General features: G+C 39.6%; 1 protein-coding gene and 1 long non-coding RNA gene across 2 annotated transcripts in view; one reads left to right on the plus strand and one right to left on the minus strand.

Moving 5' to 3' along the window:
- Window positions 1–7,344: 7,344 nt before the first annotated feature.
- On the minus strand, window positions 7,345–14,862 carry LOC116668667. The gene is made up of 2 exons (XR_004325900.1): window positions 14,761–14,862; window positions 7,345–8,889 (listed from the first exon to the last, which is right to left on the minus strand). It is a non-coding gene; the product is annotated as an uncharacterized LOC116668667 (long non-coding RNA).
- Window positions 14,863–14,945: 83 nt separating this feature from the next.
- The window catches only part of SLC30A9 (solute carrier family 30 member 9), a 61,449-nt gene continuing 58,049 nt past the window's right edge, over window positions 14,946–18,345 (plus strand). Inside the window, exon 1 of the mRNA XM_032496770.1 lies at window positions 14,946–15,192. Within this exon, the coding sequence (XP_032352661.1) occupies window positions 15,081–15,192 (112 nt within the window). The 5' untranslated portion in view covers window positions 14,946–15,080. The remainder of the gene's footprint in view (window positions 15,193–18,345) is intronic.

Here is an 18,345-nt window from a genome sequence, read left to right on the forward strand (position 1 = left end):
ATTTGAAATAATGGTCCTTGATACTGTGAATTACCAGGTTCATGTTTTGCAGTTTAATTTAGTACTATCCAAAGCATATAGTTTATCTTTTGAAGTGTTTAGAAATGACCTTTTTACTAATAATCACTATTAGTTTTCAAGATCCTAGCTTCCTAGGTGCTAAGCTTCCTTTAAGGGCTTACTGTATTATTGGGCTTATTTTGAACGGTTTTTTAAATGAACTTTATTTTCCTTTCCTGAGGTCAATCCTAATAACAAAATAAAAGCGAAACAATCCTTACAAAAATACTGGAACAGTTTTTAGGAAAATTTTTTAATTTTTTAATTTGGGCTCTTTTAGTTATATGGATATATTGCTGGAAATACTTTTTCAAAGTGAGTAATTAAACATTCACTCTTAGAATTAGAACCCACCAGAGGGCTTTTTTTCCCTTTCCTTTTGGGAACGAAATGATCCTTCATTGCCAGTCCAAGATAATGGGAGGTAGGGGGCAAGGAAAGATGTGGGAGAAGGGATGAATAAAGAGACAGATGGTGGAGAGGCTAGGGGCCAGAAGGGAAAAGTGACTACTGTCTCTCTGAGGTGGACTCTCTGTTATGGTCGCATAAGAGACTCCATGGGAAAGTAAATAAATGTTTTGCCACATTCTCCTGGCTCTTTTTTTATTCAGGATGTCTCTGGTTTTCTTTCTGGTGATAGATTCAACCAACATACCAGTTCAAATGTTAAAACATAATCAAGGAGTTAACAAACACAAATACAGCAGGAGTAATGTCAGAAAGTCCACAAATGGTCTAGTCCTTAGACATTCCTTTAATTTCCTTGGGCCTCTTATTTCCACATTTGTAGAATGTGACCAGTAGAGAATTATTTTGAGGATTGTTTGAGGTGAACATATTTGTACACTGTAGAACTTGGTATAAATAGCTACATTTTATATTATATTATGCTTCTCATTTTACCTTAGGATATTCTGGGACTCCTGGAATTTAAAGAACTACTTTCAAGATTCTACTTCATGAGTCAGTATTGGTAAAAACTTGTTTCCATGTTTTAAGTCAAAACCTTTCTGGGCAAAAAAAAAACTTTGGACCCCTTAAGAGAATATTTTCCTTTTTCCCTTATTAAAGTACAAGGCCTTCTGTATAGCACAGGGAACTATATTCAATATCTTATAGTAATCTATAATGAAAAAATAAGAAAATGAGTATGTGTATTTATATGTATGACTGAAACATTATGCTGCATACCAGAAATTGACACAACACTGTAAGCTGACTATACGTCAATAAAAATTTTTTTAAAAAGAACTTTTAAAATTGAAAGAAAAAAAAAATACAAAGCCTCATGTTGACAGGTGGATTTTTTTTTTTAACTCCTACGATTCCGGGGACATAAAGGCAAGGGACAGAAAGCAAACATGCTATAACTTGGCACAATCAGATCAGTCTCTGTAACTATAAGAGCTCTCTCCAGAAGTACGTCTTCAAAAATCAGTAAATGATTAAAAGTCTTCTCCAAAACATGCTCTTTCTAAGCTATGCCAGATGAATTCATAAGAAGGATACAAAAACAATCTAAGACATGCTCGAAACTAAATTATCTGAAATGTGCAGAGAATGATGCCCAGAATTTACAATCCTGTCTTTTTTAGGGCAGAAATTGGGTGCACTTTGAGACACCTGGGAAGACGCAGAGATAAGATCATTGAAAGGCTGTAGAGCATGGCCAAGCTCTGGGGCTGTGAGTCTGACAGACCTAGTTTCAGTCACTTCTTAACTATGTGATCTCTGTTTTTTCCTGTAAAATGGGGTAATGATACCCCATGCATGGTGAAATGATAAGATGAGCTCAAGCACATAGGGTGTTTAGCACAGTGTTCACGTAAAGGGCTCAAAACATTTTGGCTGTCATTATCATCATCATCTCTAATTTAGAACAATTCTGTGGAGTACTTTATTGAATAAATTGAGCAGTTGTTAACATAACTCCTCATTTATTTATATCCCAAACAGCAGAAGTAACTGTAATTATTTTCCACGTACTGTTTGGTAATAATTGATATTTGTAACAATGACCACCTCCCATTTTCTCCCCTACCAGATACTGTAAAATTTTGAATTGCCAAAGAAAGCTTAAACTTTAGAGATTACATGATATTGTGATATAATGGCAAGAGAACAGAATAAGGGCCAGAATCCTGGCTTCAGAAGTAACTATTTCATACAGATCTGTGAGCTTGGGTAATCTGTTTAACCACTCTTTTGAAAAATAGAGGGAAATATTGGATCAAAATCACTAATTTATGGATACTAACTACTATACATAAAATAGATAAACAGGAAGGTCCCATTGCATAGCACAGGGAACTATATTCAATACCTTATAATAGCCTATAATAAAAAAGAATATGAAAAGGAATGTATATATGTGTAAGTGAATCACTATGCTGTACACCAGAAATTAACACCACATTGTAAACTGAGTATACTTCAATTTAAAAAAAATTTTTTTAAGTTTGGATTTCTATAATTTTGGATACCATTAAAAAAAATCACAAATATATATATGATGGGACAGGGTTTCACATTCCCTATCACTTCCTTCCATTTTCTAGAATGTTTAATTCTAAAGACTACATTATTAGAAGGGCTGGGGGATTTTTATTAGTTTGTTTGTTTTCCCAAATAAAATTCATCTTTTTTTTTTCTTTTATAGAAGGGTATTTTTAAATAATGTTACCTACAGTAGTGAAGGAGAAAAGTATCAGTGCAATGAGGAAAGATCTAATTGCATTAGATATTTTATCTGGGGGTCAGACCCTTCATGGGGACTTTTTCCCTCTGTCTCAAGCATATTCAAGTTTTGAAACCTGCTCACTATCAAAAGCAGAACCAGCTGGAGCACAGGAAGACTGACAATGTCCTTTGGAGGCAAGACCCAGGAAGAACGAGCTGAGACTTCAAGGAGTGAGTGTATCAAAAGAACTAAGAGACCGTGTGTGTGTATAGAGCAGTGCTGTCCAATAGGAATATAATGCAAGGTACAAATGCAAGCCACATATGTCATTTAAAGCTTTCTAGTGGCTAAAAACAGTAAAAAGAAACAGGTGAAATTAATTTTTATAATATGTTTTATTTAACCCACTATATCCAAAACATTATCATTTCAACAGTTATTAATTCATAATTTTACATTCTTTTTTCATATTAAGCCCACAATATATATTGTATTCTTACAGCACATCTCAGTTCAGACCAACCATGTATCAAATGCTCACTCTCCACATACGACTATTGGCTAACGTACCAAACAGCAGAGATACTGAAGATACGAAGATTGTCAGAGATTCTCTGGCGACCTTGGTGTTACCACATGCTGTTCCCCCAGAGTCCAGAACTAAGTACTCCATGATTGTGAATGGAGCTTAGGGACAAGTAAAATAGACTAAAACATTCCACAGGCTTGTGGACTTGTGGACTTTGTGTGGTTTGGGTTACACGGCCTGAAAAGGAAGCCATGACAAAACATTTGGGATTTTGTAAGTGATTAAATTGGCCAACATGAAGATTGCTTTATTATAGAATAAAACACCTTCCTCTCCCATAACATGGTGCATTATTATGTGCAGGCTGCCATAACAAAATATCATAGACTGGGTGACTTAAACAACAGATATGTATTTTCTCACAGTTTTGGAGGTTGGGGAGTCCGAGGTCAAAGTGCCAGCTAGACAGATTACATCCTGAGGGCTCTTGGCTTGTAGGTTAGCCACCATCTCACTTTACGTTCAGGTGGCCTTTCTTTGACCTGTGTACATGGTGAAAGAGAAAGATAGCTCTCTCTTCCTGCTCTTAAAAAGCCACCTATTGGCTTAGGGCCCTACCCTCATGACCTCATTTAACCTTAATTACCTGCTAAAGGTCCTGTCTCCAAACACAGTCATATTGGGGGTTAGGACTTTAATATAAGAACTTGGCAAGGGGACAGTTTTGTCCAGAGAGTATAGGCTTAGTGTTCAAGACACATACATAGAAACTATTTTATAATGAAGAAATAAAAGTGAAACCTAGGAGGTGGCGGAATGCCACTGTAGAGTGTTGCTGGAAGTACTGCACTCTCACCTGTGAGTTAAAGGCTCTGGCCCCGTTCATGGCTGGGTCTGCCACTTACTACTACATGAACTGAGGCACATCACTTACTTTTCTAAGTTTCAATTTCCTTATCTGTAAAATAGGTAATAAACACCTATCTCACAGGTGTTTGTCAGTTTAATAATGGATGTTGAAGAGCTTTTAAACTCTAGTACTATTTAGATTATTGGTGATGTCAAATTATGATATCTTGTACATAGTAAGCACTGAAAATAAATACTTTAGAAATGACTTCAACATAGTAATGATGATATATGTCATTATATGCATCAGATAGTGTTAACGCCAAAGCTCTATATCAATATAAGAGCAGGTTTGTACTACTACTAATGCCAAGAATCCATTTATTTCCTCCTTTGATTCTTAGAACACACATTAAATCATATAAGCTAATACTACTTGTCAGAAGCGTTAGGTCTTCAGAATGTTCCCAAACCAATCCGTCAACAAATCTTGTCAGTTACATTTCACAATATATCCAGAATCTAACTATTTCTCTTCACCTGCCTCAGCTACCACCATCCAAACCACCTTCATCTCTCACGGAGACTGTTACAATAGCTTCCTCACTTTTCTCTTTTTTCTGTTTTTGCCCGCCCCCTTCCCTATCCTGTTCTCAGTGCAGTAATCACAATGATGCTATTAAATTATACATCAGAACATGTCTGCTCTGCTCCAAATCCTTCAGTGGCTCCCACCGTCAAGCCCTTGCAGTGACCCACCAGCACCTACTTGATCACTTCCCCTTGGTCCTCATCTCCTACTACTTTCCCCCTTGTTCACTGTGTTCCAGCCCCACTGGCTTTCTTGCTTTTCCTTGAATGTGCCAAGCACACTCCTGCTTGTTCCAAGCACACAAGCACCCCTTGTGTCCTTTCTACCTAGAATGTTGTCCTCCATATCCATTTGACTCATTCCTTTACCTCCTTCAGGTCTCTATTCAAATGTCACCTTGCTGAGACCTTTCCTCGCCACCTTATTTAAATACACTACACCCTACCTCTACACTGGCATTTTTTCTTCTCATTTCCTGCTTTATTTTTCTCTATAGTACGTATCATTGTCTTATACTGCTTATCATGTAACACATAGCATCATTGTCTATTTCTTTGTTTATTTTGTTTATAATCTGTCTCCCCCATGATTCTTTAGGATCAGAATCATGTTTTGTTTTTTCATTGCTAAAAGCCAGTTTAGGTCATGGTAGGTATTCAGTAAATACACACTATATGCGTGAACAACATCCATCCTAGTTAAACAGAAAAGGATTTTTGTTCTGTTTTGCTTTTATTTTTAAAAAAAATTTAGGTAGGTTTATATGTTTATTTAATGGAGGTCCTGGGGATTGAACCCAGGACCTCATGCATGCTAAGCATGCACTCTACCACTGAGCTATACCCTCCCCACAGAAAAGGATTTTTTTTTTTAAGGATATTGCATAGTTACCAAATTTTTTAAAAAGGAGGCGAGATGCTGACTTGGAAGCTCTATAACCAGGAACTATGTGGCTTCTTACTGCAGTTTCCACTGGACACAGTTGTCAATATTGCTGACACTCTCCAGGACATCTGCCCTACTGCCTCTGAATTTGTATATCTTTGCCTTGCAGCTCTTCCCTCATCAAAAATATGTTCCATGAGATGCCTTGCTTTTCCCATTACTTTCTTGCAAACTGAAGCCTCTCAGATTTCTGATGGTTGGTTGGTTTGAGGCTCTGTCACATCTGCAGGCCCTAGCTGGAAAGGAGCCTGGGAAAGCAAGTCGGCGTCTCGCCTCCTAGCTCGGAGGGATAAACTCACACGGTAGAAGATTCCCCAGATAATGGAAGTATGTTCAAAATATGCTGGGCAGCCCCAAAATATAAATGTCCTTCTCTGGCACTGAATTCTATCATTTTTTAAAAAATTCTGAATCAGGAGACCTGAATTTAGTTTTAAAAACTGTTTAAATATGGAGATTCCTCAAAAAACTAAAAATAAACTTGCCATATGATCTAGCAATCCCACTCCTGGGCACATATCTAGAGGAAACTCTAATTCAAAAAGATACATGCACTGCAGTGTTCATAGCAGCACTATTTACAATAGCCAAGACATGGAAGCAACGTAAATATCCATCAAGAGATAACTGGATGAAGAAGTTGCAGTAGGGGGGAGGATATAGTTCAAGCGCTAGAGCACATGCTTAGCATGCACAAGGTCCTGGGTTCAATCCCCAGCAGCTCCTCTAAAAATAAATAAATAAATAAACCTAATTATTGCCCCTTAAAAAAACGTTATAGTATATTTATATTTATACAATGGAATACTACTCAGCCATAAAAAATAATAAAATAATACCATTTGCAGCATTATGGATGGACCTAGAGATCCTCATTCAAAGTGAAGTAAGCCAAAAGAGAAAGAAAAATACCATAAGATATCACTCATATTTGGAACCTAAAAGAAAAAAAAAGACACAAATGACCTTATTCACAAAACAGAAACAGACTCACAGATACAGAAAACAAATTTATGGCTACAAGGAGGGGAAGAGGAGGGAAAGGATAAATTGGGAGTTTGAGATTTGCAGATACTAACTACTATATAAACAACAAGTTTCTTCTGTATACGATAGGGAACTATATTCAATATAATGAAAAAGTATAAGAAAATGAATATATGTATGTATATGTATGACTGAAACATTATGCTGTACACCAGAAATTGACACATTATAAACTAACTAAACTGCAATTTAAAAAAAAACTTTGTTTAATCCAGAATTTGTTTCCAATAGCAACCATTAAACAATCTGTGCTTTCAAATTTACTTTCCTTATTCCTGACTTTGCTTCTAAGCTTTATCAGTTGCATATTTTCTTATTTGACATCCTGGTAAATAATAGCCCAAATCCACTGCCTGGAGTATGATTCCATCATGGACTTTATTCATTGTCTGGGGGGTGGAGTGAGTCAACAACATGAAGCTTCACTTACGGAAAAGGAGTAAGAGTGTGAGCCCATTATCAAAAAAAGCAGCAGGGGTGTAAAATATTGGGCCATCTCAGAGCTTCTTGCTTGTTAACCATAAAACCCAGAGGGGTATTCAGCAGGCAGGTCAGTGAGCAGCCTACTGCCCAGGTCAAATGGTATACTAGACTCTATGACTAGTCTTGACACCGTTTAACTACTTTTTCTATAACCTTTCATTTTTTTCTTTTTTTTTTTCTTTTTTTTTTTTTTTTTTGCAAGTCTATTACAGGAATGACTCTGCTAAATTAGAGATTTATGTTCAGAATTCACTGTCATTGCTGGAATAACATGTAGCAGTGCAAGTTAATGAATAATTATTTTTTGTACTATGGCCTCTGATTGCAGTTCATTTGTCACAGCCATGTGGGTTTAGTAATTACTCTTTTGACACTTTCTAAAATGTTTTTAGCTTTTTAAAAACATTTTTGCTGCTGTTTTTAAATTTTTCTTTTGTTTGTTTAGTTCTTTTCTATTTATTCTATTCTTCCATTTGCCCTAATTCTTTGGAAAGACCATCAAAGGCTCTTGATAGTCTACTTCTGTTTAAGTATAAAGAGGAAAGTGAAATTCTTCAACTGGTTTTTTCCTTATTGTAAGTAAGTCAAACCCATGGTCAAGCTTGTTTACGATTTCACAGGCACAGTTTAGGCATCAGCTTTCAAGGGCATATTTTCAGCTTGTTACAAACCATGCTTTGGCCTCCCTTTTCCAAAGTCCCTTCCTTCTAAACCAGGAAATTCAGGGCAGGGGCAGTATTATTCTCCTCCCATTTCAGTTTCTCTGTAGCTGCTGTGTCCAGAAGTAAAAATGGCATAGCCAAAATTAATACCAGAGTCAACTCAATTCAACCCCTTAAAAAAAAAAGGCTAAAAAGATGGCCTGGATATTTTTAGAAATAATCAGTGTAAAATTTCACAGAAATCTGATATATATATGTGTGTGTATATATGATATATATGTGTATATATGTATTTTTATATATAGATGTCTCACAAAAATATTTCCAGCAAGCTACCCAAAGACAAGGAAAGGAATTTTGACGGTGTTAGGAGATAGCAGAGTGAAGTTGGTGGGAAAAAGAAGCTGTAATGAAGCATGTCCACGCTGCTATAATATTTGGAAGTTCACAAGAAGCTGAGAATAAAATAGAGCAAGAATCTAGCCCTGTGTATCTTTTTGCCTTCCTATCCTCACTTGCATAGATATTTGAGGCAAGAAGAGAAGTATTATCCCGTATTTCTCTCTCCCTGATTCTCAAGAGTGATGGTGAAATGGACAGAGCTGGACGATAGGAAAAAGTATCAGTATTAAGATGCATGGGTAAGGATTCCAGAATTTAGAAATACACAAATACACACACATACATACACATATTTGGTAGAAGCTGGTGGGCATTGCCTTTAATATGCAGTTTTGAACTGTGACTCAGAGAAGCAGGGTTCTTCAACAGCGGCTCTATTGACATTTTGAGGGGTCTAAGTCTTTGTTGTGACAGGCTACCCTGCGCCTCGTATGATGTTTAGCAGCATCTTTGGCCTCTACCCACTAGATGCTACTAGTTTCCAGCTGTGACAACCAAAATGTCTCCAGACACTGCCAAAAGATGCCACTGGTTGAGAATCACTGCTGCAAAGCCAACATGATGTGGTTAGGCGGGAGAACACGGGAGTGAGCTGGGCAGGCAGGCTAGTAATGCTGGAGAGGCAGAATTGCGAGGGTACCTAAGGAGAGATGGGAGGAGATGGTGGATGATAAAATTGACTGGAATTCTGGGACAGGGCATGTGGGTCCCTATAAGAGAGGGAAAGGGTCCTAGAGGCTGAGAGAGCCTTTTAGGAATGTAACAAAAAGTCATGCGACATTGAAGGGGAGAGCGTGCTTGCTCTTCTGATGGTGGGGTCAGAAGGGAAACAGGCAATATCTTAACTACTGCCTAACTGTGGTAAGTACCTATGGTGGTAAAGTTGCTGTGCTCTTTCTATAGGAAATTGTGACTTACCTTGCTCACTGTGAGTAAGGATGCATGGCGATCCCAACAGGCCCCACTGAGGAGAAACTGAGGTCCCTATGCTTTGGTAAGTCCTTGCAAGACTTGCTTTATCTGTCAGCTGACTCCTAGCGAGCAGTGGTGAACTACATTCATCTGATTTATATATATACCTCTTGCCCTATGTTGTGGCGTTCCATGGCAAGTCTGCAGGCCTCAATCTCATTTACTCTCTGTGATTCCAACTCTAACAAACCAAAACGTCAGAGTTTGGAGCAGAGAAAGGTTTACTGCAGGGCCAAGGACCAGTGGTTCATGTTGTGGGACAACGTGGCGGCTGGTTGGTGACATGGTGACACACGGGTTGGTAAAAGAATTTACCAAAGTATGGGAATAGAGAGGAGTTTATTAGGGTTCGCTGCTATAGGCAACAGCGGGCCACACAGATGAGAGGTGCCTGTGTGAGCCCCAAGGGCCAGTTGTTGGGGTCTTTTATAAGGTTGGTTCACAGGGTGCATGACTGCCTTGTGCACAGGTCTCTGCTTGTAGGTGAGGTAAGAGGTTTAGGGTGAAGGGTGGTGGGGCTTATGACTCTGATAAGGTGGGCTGAAACAAGCCAGCCTGAGAATTATCGAGGGCAATTAGTCTGTTAGGGGAAACATGCCCAGTAAAGTATGTCCTTTATCTGTTGAGGGATCATAGGCAGACATCTGAGAGCCTAGGAATACGGGTCGTTGGACTTTGAAGGACATCACTTGGCCCAACAGCTCATGCTCAAAACCCCTGAACTCTCCCATGGTTTTGGGGGGAAAATTTTTATAGGCAAAATTTGGGGTGAGGACTGCAGGGTGTGTGTGACTTTCTTCTGATTGGCTGGTGGTGAGGTAATAGGGTGATATTCCAGGAACCTTGTGCTCCGCCTGAAGCTGCCATCCTCCACCTGGCTGGGGGGCCTTAGTTCTTGCAGAACTCAAAGATAGTGTTGTGTATATTCCTTGAGGGGGAACCTGGACCCTGCTTCAAGGCTGCACTATTGATTCCAGACCCTTCCTCCCTTAACTGCATTCCCTCCCTTCCCTAATTAGCAACTGTTTGAATCTGCCCTTTGGAGCTCAGGGAAGGTCAAGAGGCTGAATGAAGCCTACTTCTTACAAACAAGAAATGGGAGACAAGGAAAGGATTTGTACCAGAGAGGGCCCCACAGGGTCCTGCTGTTTCATGATGAATGAGATAATGCACATAAAGTGTGTGGCAATTAGTAAATGATCAGTATTAGTTCTACTGCTACTATCATACTTTGAAATTATCTAATTATTTTTAAATTTTCTGTCTCCTCCAATAGAAAATAAGCTCTATGATACTGGAATCTGACCTGTTTAGTACATACAGGGAGCTGCTGAATATGTCTCAAGTTGAACATTAAAATAAAGTAAGAATGAGATTTCTCAAAGAATTTAGGATCAAAGGAAATTTCCCTAAGGAACTTTAAAACTGACACTGTTACCTGAAAACTGGGTTCACCTCTTGGTGGGTGTCGAGCTAAGAGACAAAACCGAGCCAAAGATCAGGAGAAGGGAGGATTTATTACTTGCAGCAAGTACGGAAAACACTGGGAATCTTTCCCAAAGCAGTGTCTCCCCAACAGCAAAACTGGGGACATTTTATAAGCTAAGGATACATGTATATACATGAAGGGTCTTGAACAGAGGAGAACTCAGCATAGAATTGGGGCAAAGGTTGACAGAGTCCAAGCTTTAGTTGACTGAAGTCATGAGGGTAAGAAAAGGCCAACACCATCATTCTGTCCTCCACCTGAGTGGGGGCCTTAGTTCCTGCAGAACTCAGAGTCATTCATCAGATTGTTATGTATATCCCTTGAGGAGGAACTAGGACTCTGTTTTATTGCAGAACTATTGTTTCTTGACTGCTTTCCCTTTGTTCCTACACTCCTTCATTTCCCTTAAGATCATTAATTACCGAGACCTGTTCAAGGGCAAGCATTGTTGTCAGGCTTAGATCACAAAACAGCTTTGGCCAAAAATGGCTTCTCTTATGTCAAGAAAGTCTTGGTTCTCTTTCTTTAGGGACCCCCTACCTTGTTTGCTTACAACATTGCCTTAATTTTTAGCACTTGGGGAAATTTTGAAGCCTATCCAGCAGGACAAATACGTGATGCCAATATAGGTGTTAACATCAAGACAACTGCATCATAAGTATTTTAATCCAAGTCCATGGATAACTTATTATGTGACACAGCATTGTGAGGGTTAAACATGGTGACAGCATGATCCACTTTATTTTTCAAACTGCTCGGCCAGTCAAGGCTTTTGGAGGTTTATTAAAATTAATACAGTATCTAAGAAAAGTTATACCATGTTATATTATTATGGCTTATTTTCAGCTATATCAGGGGAAAAGAGGGCAGGAAAAAACTAACACATGTGAAAATGTGGTATGCACCAGCATTATGTTCTCCACATCATACAGTTGTGTTATTAAATTAAAAAGTTTTAACTCTGCAAAAAAAAAGTATTTTAATAAATGCTTCTTATTGCAAAAGGAACGAATATCCCTCTAAGAATTATTAGAAAATATATATGAGATGATGCAGGAAAAATGGATGTGGGGCACGAGAAGGGTGGTGTCCCAGGTCTCGGTTGAGTCCTTGGGACTTGCCCCTGCTAGGTGTGGGTCCTTGGCTTCACGCAGGAAAGAATTCAAGAGCGAGCCACGGTTAAGTAAAGCAGATTTATTTAGAGAGATACATACTGCATAGAGTGTAGGCTGTGAGAAAGGCCATGAGGTGTGGGTGTTGGGTGCTCAGATTAGAGTAAAAGTAGGCACACACTCCATAGACAAAGAGTGTGGGCAGTCTCCAAAGAGGTGGGAGCGAGAGATGAGGCACTGAGGCACTGTGTTGCCAGTTTTTATGGGTTCGGTAGCTTTCTATGCTAACAATGGGAGGACCACTTTAACTACCCTGGGGAAGGGGCTGGGATTCCCAGGAAGTTGGCCATTGCCCACTCTTTGACTTTTTATGTTTAGCCTTGGAACTGCCATGGCATCTGTGGGCATGTTATTATTCACCATGCTAATACATTACAATGGGCATATAATGAAGCTCAAGGTCTACTAGAAGTCAAATCTCCCACCATCTTGAGCCTCAAGGCCTACTGGGAGTTGAATCTTTTACCATTTTGATGTTAATTGCTGCATCATTCCTTGAATGGCTGTGCCCTGCCCCCTTCTTTCCTGTCTCATAAGCAAAAAGAAAACTAAAATCCTATTGTGCATAAAAAGCAACCCCATGAAATTTTGATCAGTCTTGTTTAAAATGATAGTTGAAACCGGGGGCTAACTTTAAGAATCCATATAGGTTGGCAATATAGTAAAGGTTAATGGATAGTTGCATAGTTACCATAAAATTAGAGTTAAGCCTTTATGTATTTTATATCACAAAGTTGGATTTCTGTTAAAAATCTGTTTACAAGGAAAGCATTAAGAACTTTCCAGTAATATTCAGATTTTTTGAATAATCTAGAGATATAAATATTAATGGAACAGCATTTTTTAATGTTTAACTACCTAATGCTTTAAACTACATTTGTCACAGGAAGTTAAATTCACTTACCATTCTTGCAATAATCACCATGACCTCACTAATCTGGTAATTTCTCAATCAGTGTAAGACTGTGTTGATCTTCATAAAATTGGGAACATACTAATTTACTTTCCCTTAAATTAGTTATTTTGCAGTGAAACTGAGCAGGACCCTGTGAAGACTGTCCATGTCCCCATTTCTTGTTTATAGGAAAAAGGCTTGAGCCTTCTAGACCCTCCCTGACTTCCAAAGGGCAGTTTCAAACAGTTACTAATTAGGGAAGAGAGGGAACACAGAAAAAAGGAGGTGCAGTCAAGAAACAATGGTGCAGCAGTAAAGCTGGGTTCCGGTTCTTCCTCAGTGGATAAACAAACAAAATGATGCATCTCTGAATTCATCCACAGGAACTAAGACCCCCTCCCCAGACCCAGGTGGAGGATGGTAACTTCAGGCTGGGCAGAAGCAAGTGGACTCTGACTGGTTGGAGCCAGAAGGCTGATGACTGAGATTCCAGGACCACCACCATGTTACCTCACCACCAGCCAATCAGATGAAGGTCACACTCTGCAGCCCTTCCCCCAGATTTTGCCTATTAAAAACTTTTTCTGAGAACCATTGGGGAGTTAGGGCTTTTTGAGCACCAGCTACCTGTTGTCCTTGCTTGGCCCCTGCAAAAAACCTTTCTTCACTTCAAACGCCAACATTTTTGGCCTCATGAACTTGGGTTTGCCAACAGTTAAGCAACTAATTACTTTTAAAACAAACCACCATGCATTCCATTCAGTTAATTTACTTGTGTGAGGCATTGTTTTAACCCCTGGGAAACAGCAATGTGCAAAACAAAGATTTCAGCATCATGATGCTTATTTTTTATTCTGAGGCAGAAAATTTTTTAAAAATACATAGATTATTTCAAATATCTATAGGTATTTTAAAGACAAGTATACAGGGCAACAGAGCAGAGAATAAAGAGGCCTATTAGGGAGCATCAGGAGGAAATCTTCCTCTGCCCTTCTAAGTTTTTCTGGTGGTCTAAGAGTTAAATTGACATGAGGCAGATTAATAGGGGGAAAAAACCAAAATTTTAACATGTTGACAAGGGAGAGATCAAGGAAAACTGAGTAAGTAACTCATCAAAATAGTTGAAACCTTCACCTTAAATACCATCTTCAGTTAAAGACCAAAGAAGATGTTGAGGGTAGTAGTTCAGAACTTCGGGGTGGGGGCGCAATGACAGAGCTGAAAAAGCCAATTTTGGTGGGCCATACAGAAACAAAAGACACAAGAACTTTAACAGAATTTGCTAGGTTCTCACCTACATATCTAGTTCATAATATGGTTGAAAAGCCCCCTTCTTGGAATAGGTCATCTATCTATATTGTTCTAGGCAGTTAGGGGAAAGGTCAAATGTGAGTCTTTCGGACCTTAAAATAATTAGCCTAAATTAACTCTCATGCCAAAGAAACACATTTTGGGGTGGCAAGTTTTCTCCCCTACAATAGCTAGGGTGGTCAAGGCAGGCCTCTTTCCAGGCATGAGCTAAGACCTAAAGGCACATGTCAGATAAACACAGTTAATGCCCACTGAATGTCGTTCTGGTCTTTCTCTCTGGGACCACACTGACTCCTATGTATGTGTCTGCACATTTCTTTTTACCCAGACAAATTATGAATGCATAAGCCATGTTTTACTATATTACACCGGGTTGTGAGGTTCAGAGGTTAGCAGTGCAAGTAACTGATTCCCTGGGTACTTGCCTTCATGGTACTGGCCACACGATAGTGTTAACGATGTACTGAGGACATTGTAGCCTAAGCTTGGGCTTACCCAGGGAAGGCTTCTCAGAGAGTCTCAGAAAGCTATTCTCCTATCTTCCCACCCTACCTCCCATTTCCAACACCAAGGGCCAGAATCTGAGCCCAGAAAACAGAAAAGTAGGCAGAGCGCCCAAAGGCTGTCATTTCTATGAAAGCTTTCCTGGCTGTTAAGAAGCAAACAATTCACCTGTAGACCTCAAAGCAAGACGCAAAAACAGCAGCGATGAACACTACGCGGACGCCAAACTTTCCGCGCAGCCGCACTCTCCCCAGCTGGTCCGGGTCCGCGGGGGCGAGGACTCGCGATTCCCGTTCCGCATGTACGTCACTTCCGCTATCCGCGCGGCCCGGGCTCTAAAGGACGTTACCATTTCCGGGTTCTCTGAGGCCGCCTGCGGCGGCGCAGGCGTTGAATTTCGCGAGTGTTCGGTCTATGGAGTCAGTTGGTGTCGGCGGCGGCGCGGAGGCAGCAGGCGGTGTCCGAGTGGGGGCCTTTGCCCCGCCAGTATGTTACCGGGCTTGGCCGCCGCCGCTGCGGCCCACAGATGTAGCTGGTCCTCCCTATGCCGGCTCCGTCTGCGCTGCAGGGCGGCGGCCCGCGGCTCCAGCGACCGCCAGGGTGAGTGTCCCGCGCCGGCCGCTGACTCCGCGGAAGCCGGACTGGAGAACCAGGCCGGGCTCGGTGCTGGGCCCCTCGCCTCGGGCAGTTGTTCGCCGGCTTGCCCTTCCCCAACCCCACAACCTTTGTTTCGGGCCTCCGCCTTTGCTAATTCAGACGGCCCAGCCTGCGGAGGCCCCTGCCAGGCCTCGCTGAGCTTGGTCTCGCCTCTAGCCCTAGCACGGCCTCCGCGGAAACTTGGGGCAATTTGCATGCCTAGTTGCCTACAGGAAACCCACCAGTTTGTTGTCAGTAAAACGTTACGTGAACATAGCAGTGCCGACCTCCCTTTCCCCTCAGGCATTGAGGAATTGCTGACTCCACAAAGTTCCAGGGTCTTTTGAGCTCACCGACTCACCTTCATAGGGCACTTTTGGCCGAGTAGATTTTGTTACCCTGCTCCTTTTCTCATGCTCCCAACTTGTTTTGTTTAATTTTCTAAGGAGGAAATTGGGGGATGCTACTTAACATTTACAAATCATGCTTACAAATGCAAGTATGGCCATCCCACAGTTATTGAATGAGCCCAGTTCCACTGAACAATCTTTTTGGTGAAAAAATGCGTTTTGGTGCTGCAGCAAATTAAAAAGTGGTTATAGAGAGTTTTTATCCCTCTCAACATTCTTTTCTGACTCAAATTTAAATTTTAAGTCTGACAGTTTCCAAAATAACATTGAACTTTTAAATTTTAATCAGGTTTACCTCCGATTTTGCCATAATTGGCATACCGTAGGTTGCTTGGCACTTGCGAACTTGCAGGAACAATGAGGGAGATGACAACTAAATCCACCCCTAAACTAATCCCCCAGGTTCTTGGGGATGTAAAGTGTTTACAAAAACATTGCCCCAAAATTTATGTCTGAGAAAACTTGTAGCATGTTTGTGACCTCGCAGTAGAAGTTGGAAGTTGTAGTCATTCAATTAATAAGTGATATGAGCAACAGTAACGCCTGTGCTGTGAATTATTTTAGGATTTGTTCTTATCTTTTTGCAATAAATGTAAAAACTGGCTCTTAAAATTTCAGAAGTGTTGCTTTTAACAGCACTGTTTTTGGGGCTTTTTGGTATTGATGGAAAAGTATAGTATAACTGTTGAGTTTTTCTGTATTGGAAATATACTTGATTCTCTTGTCAGCAAAATGAATTATCTGGTTATGTACTGTACTCCAAAATCCCCAACTAAACTTTCTAGCATAATTGCTTCTATTGACCAAGCAGTTTTAGCATTTTACACTTCAATTAGGTGTAGTGGCTGTTGAATTTAGTCTAAACTGCTGTTTAAGTGTTAGTAAAAAAGTTGAACTAGTGTGATTTGTAATCCCTTATTCTCTGTAGCTGTCATGTTGAAAATTACAGTGCTCTTTCTCACGGCCATCTCATCAGTCAGAATGACTGCAAATTTCTTTGCAGTGTTTATTACCAAAAAGTTAAAATGTATTTTCATATTTAAAAATACTTAGTCCATTTTAAAGATAACTTTATTTGTGAAAATTTAGTTTCGATAATACTGAAACAGTTTTTAAAAGAGCAACCATAATTATGGTAAAACTTTAGAAAAAGAGTACTAATTAAGTTGATGCATGTAAGAAGAAAATATTTGAAGAACTTTTGGGAAAAAATTCTAAAAACAGATGTTTTTCTTTGTCAAATAAAGTTTAGTTTATGCTTCTAAAATTCCTGTGTGGCTGGGGAAAAACTTATAAAGGATAAGGAGAGAAGGTACGCTTGAGGGCAACAGTTGCTTTATTTGCATACTTAAAAGTGAGAAATGCTTATATGTCAAACTAAGGCTGAAAACATTTAAAGGTGAAAAGGAAAACAATATTCTAGAGCAGCTCTGTCCAAAAGAAATATAATGCAAACCATATATGTAATTTTGAGTTATCTAATAGCCATGTTTTAAAAAGTAAAAACAGATAAAATTAAATTTTTTATGTTTTATCCAGTATATTACAAATATTTCAACATATAATCAATATAAAAATTATTGAAATATTTTACATTATCTTTTTGTACTAAGTCTTTGGAGCCCAATATGCATTTTACACTTACAGCACATCTTAGTTCAGACTACCCACATTTCAAGTGCAATAAACAAAGACTACTGTTGTGGGACACAACTCGGCAGTGGGCTGGGTGACAGGGTGTCTCAGGCAGTAAAAGAATTTACCAGAGATGAAGGAGAATAGTAAAGGAGTTTATTAGGGTACTCTGCCATAGACAACAGTGGGCCACACAGACAAGAGGTGCCTATGTGAGCACCGAGGACTGGTTCTTGGGGTCTTTTATAAGGTTGTGTCACAATGTGCCTGATCAGCTGGTGCACAAGTCTCTGATTGGTTGTAGGTGAGGTAAGAGGTTTAGGGTCTATGAAGGGCAGTGGGGTTTATGACTGATAAGGTGGGCTGAAATGAAACAGCCTGAGCTATTATGAGATTAGGCATTACCTGGGGCTACTAGTTTGTTAGGGCAAACATGCCCAGTAAAGAATGTACTTTATCTGAGAGATCAGAGGCAGACATCTGAGAGCACAGGAATGGGAGTCATTGGACTTTGAAGGACGTCAGTTGGCCCCACAACTACTGTATGGTAGTGCGGTTATAGAGTTAGTGTCCCTAATTTGTAAAGAGGTTTTACCAAACAGTGTACATTCCAGTAGAAAAATGGGCAAAGGAAGTGAATGAGTTCATAAAGGGGTTCAAGTGACCAATAAAAAATGCAGAAATGTTCCATATTTACTGATAAGCATAGACATATAAGGCTAGAGGATTTACTATTCATTGCCTGACTCATGTTATCTAAGTTTTTCATAGTAATACATCATATTGAGGGTGCAGGAAAGCAGGAACTCTCTTACTACTGATTGGGACATGTAGTTGAACAGTGTTTTGGAGGTCAGTTATTCTTTGTAGAAAAAGAATTTAAAGGTCCGTGCCTCTTGACCCAACAAGAGATTTACTTAAGAGACCCACTTAAGAGATTTGCTTTCAATAAATAGATACATATTAAAGGGTGTGTACAAGTTCACTATTAATAGTAGTAAATAGATAACATACACAGTTATGAAGAGTTGAAAACAAATATGTTACAGTACATTTATTATGGACTGATGAT

Source organism: Camelus ferus, chromosome 2 (assembly GCF_009834535.1).
Source record: "Camelus ferus isolate YT-003-E chromosome 2, BCGSAC_Cfer_1.0, whole genome shotgun sequence".
NCBI classification, from domain to species: Eukaryota; Metazoa; Chordata; class Mammalia; order Artiodactyla; family Camelidae; genus Camelus; species Camelus ferus.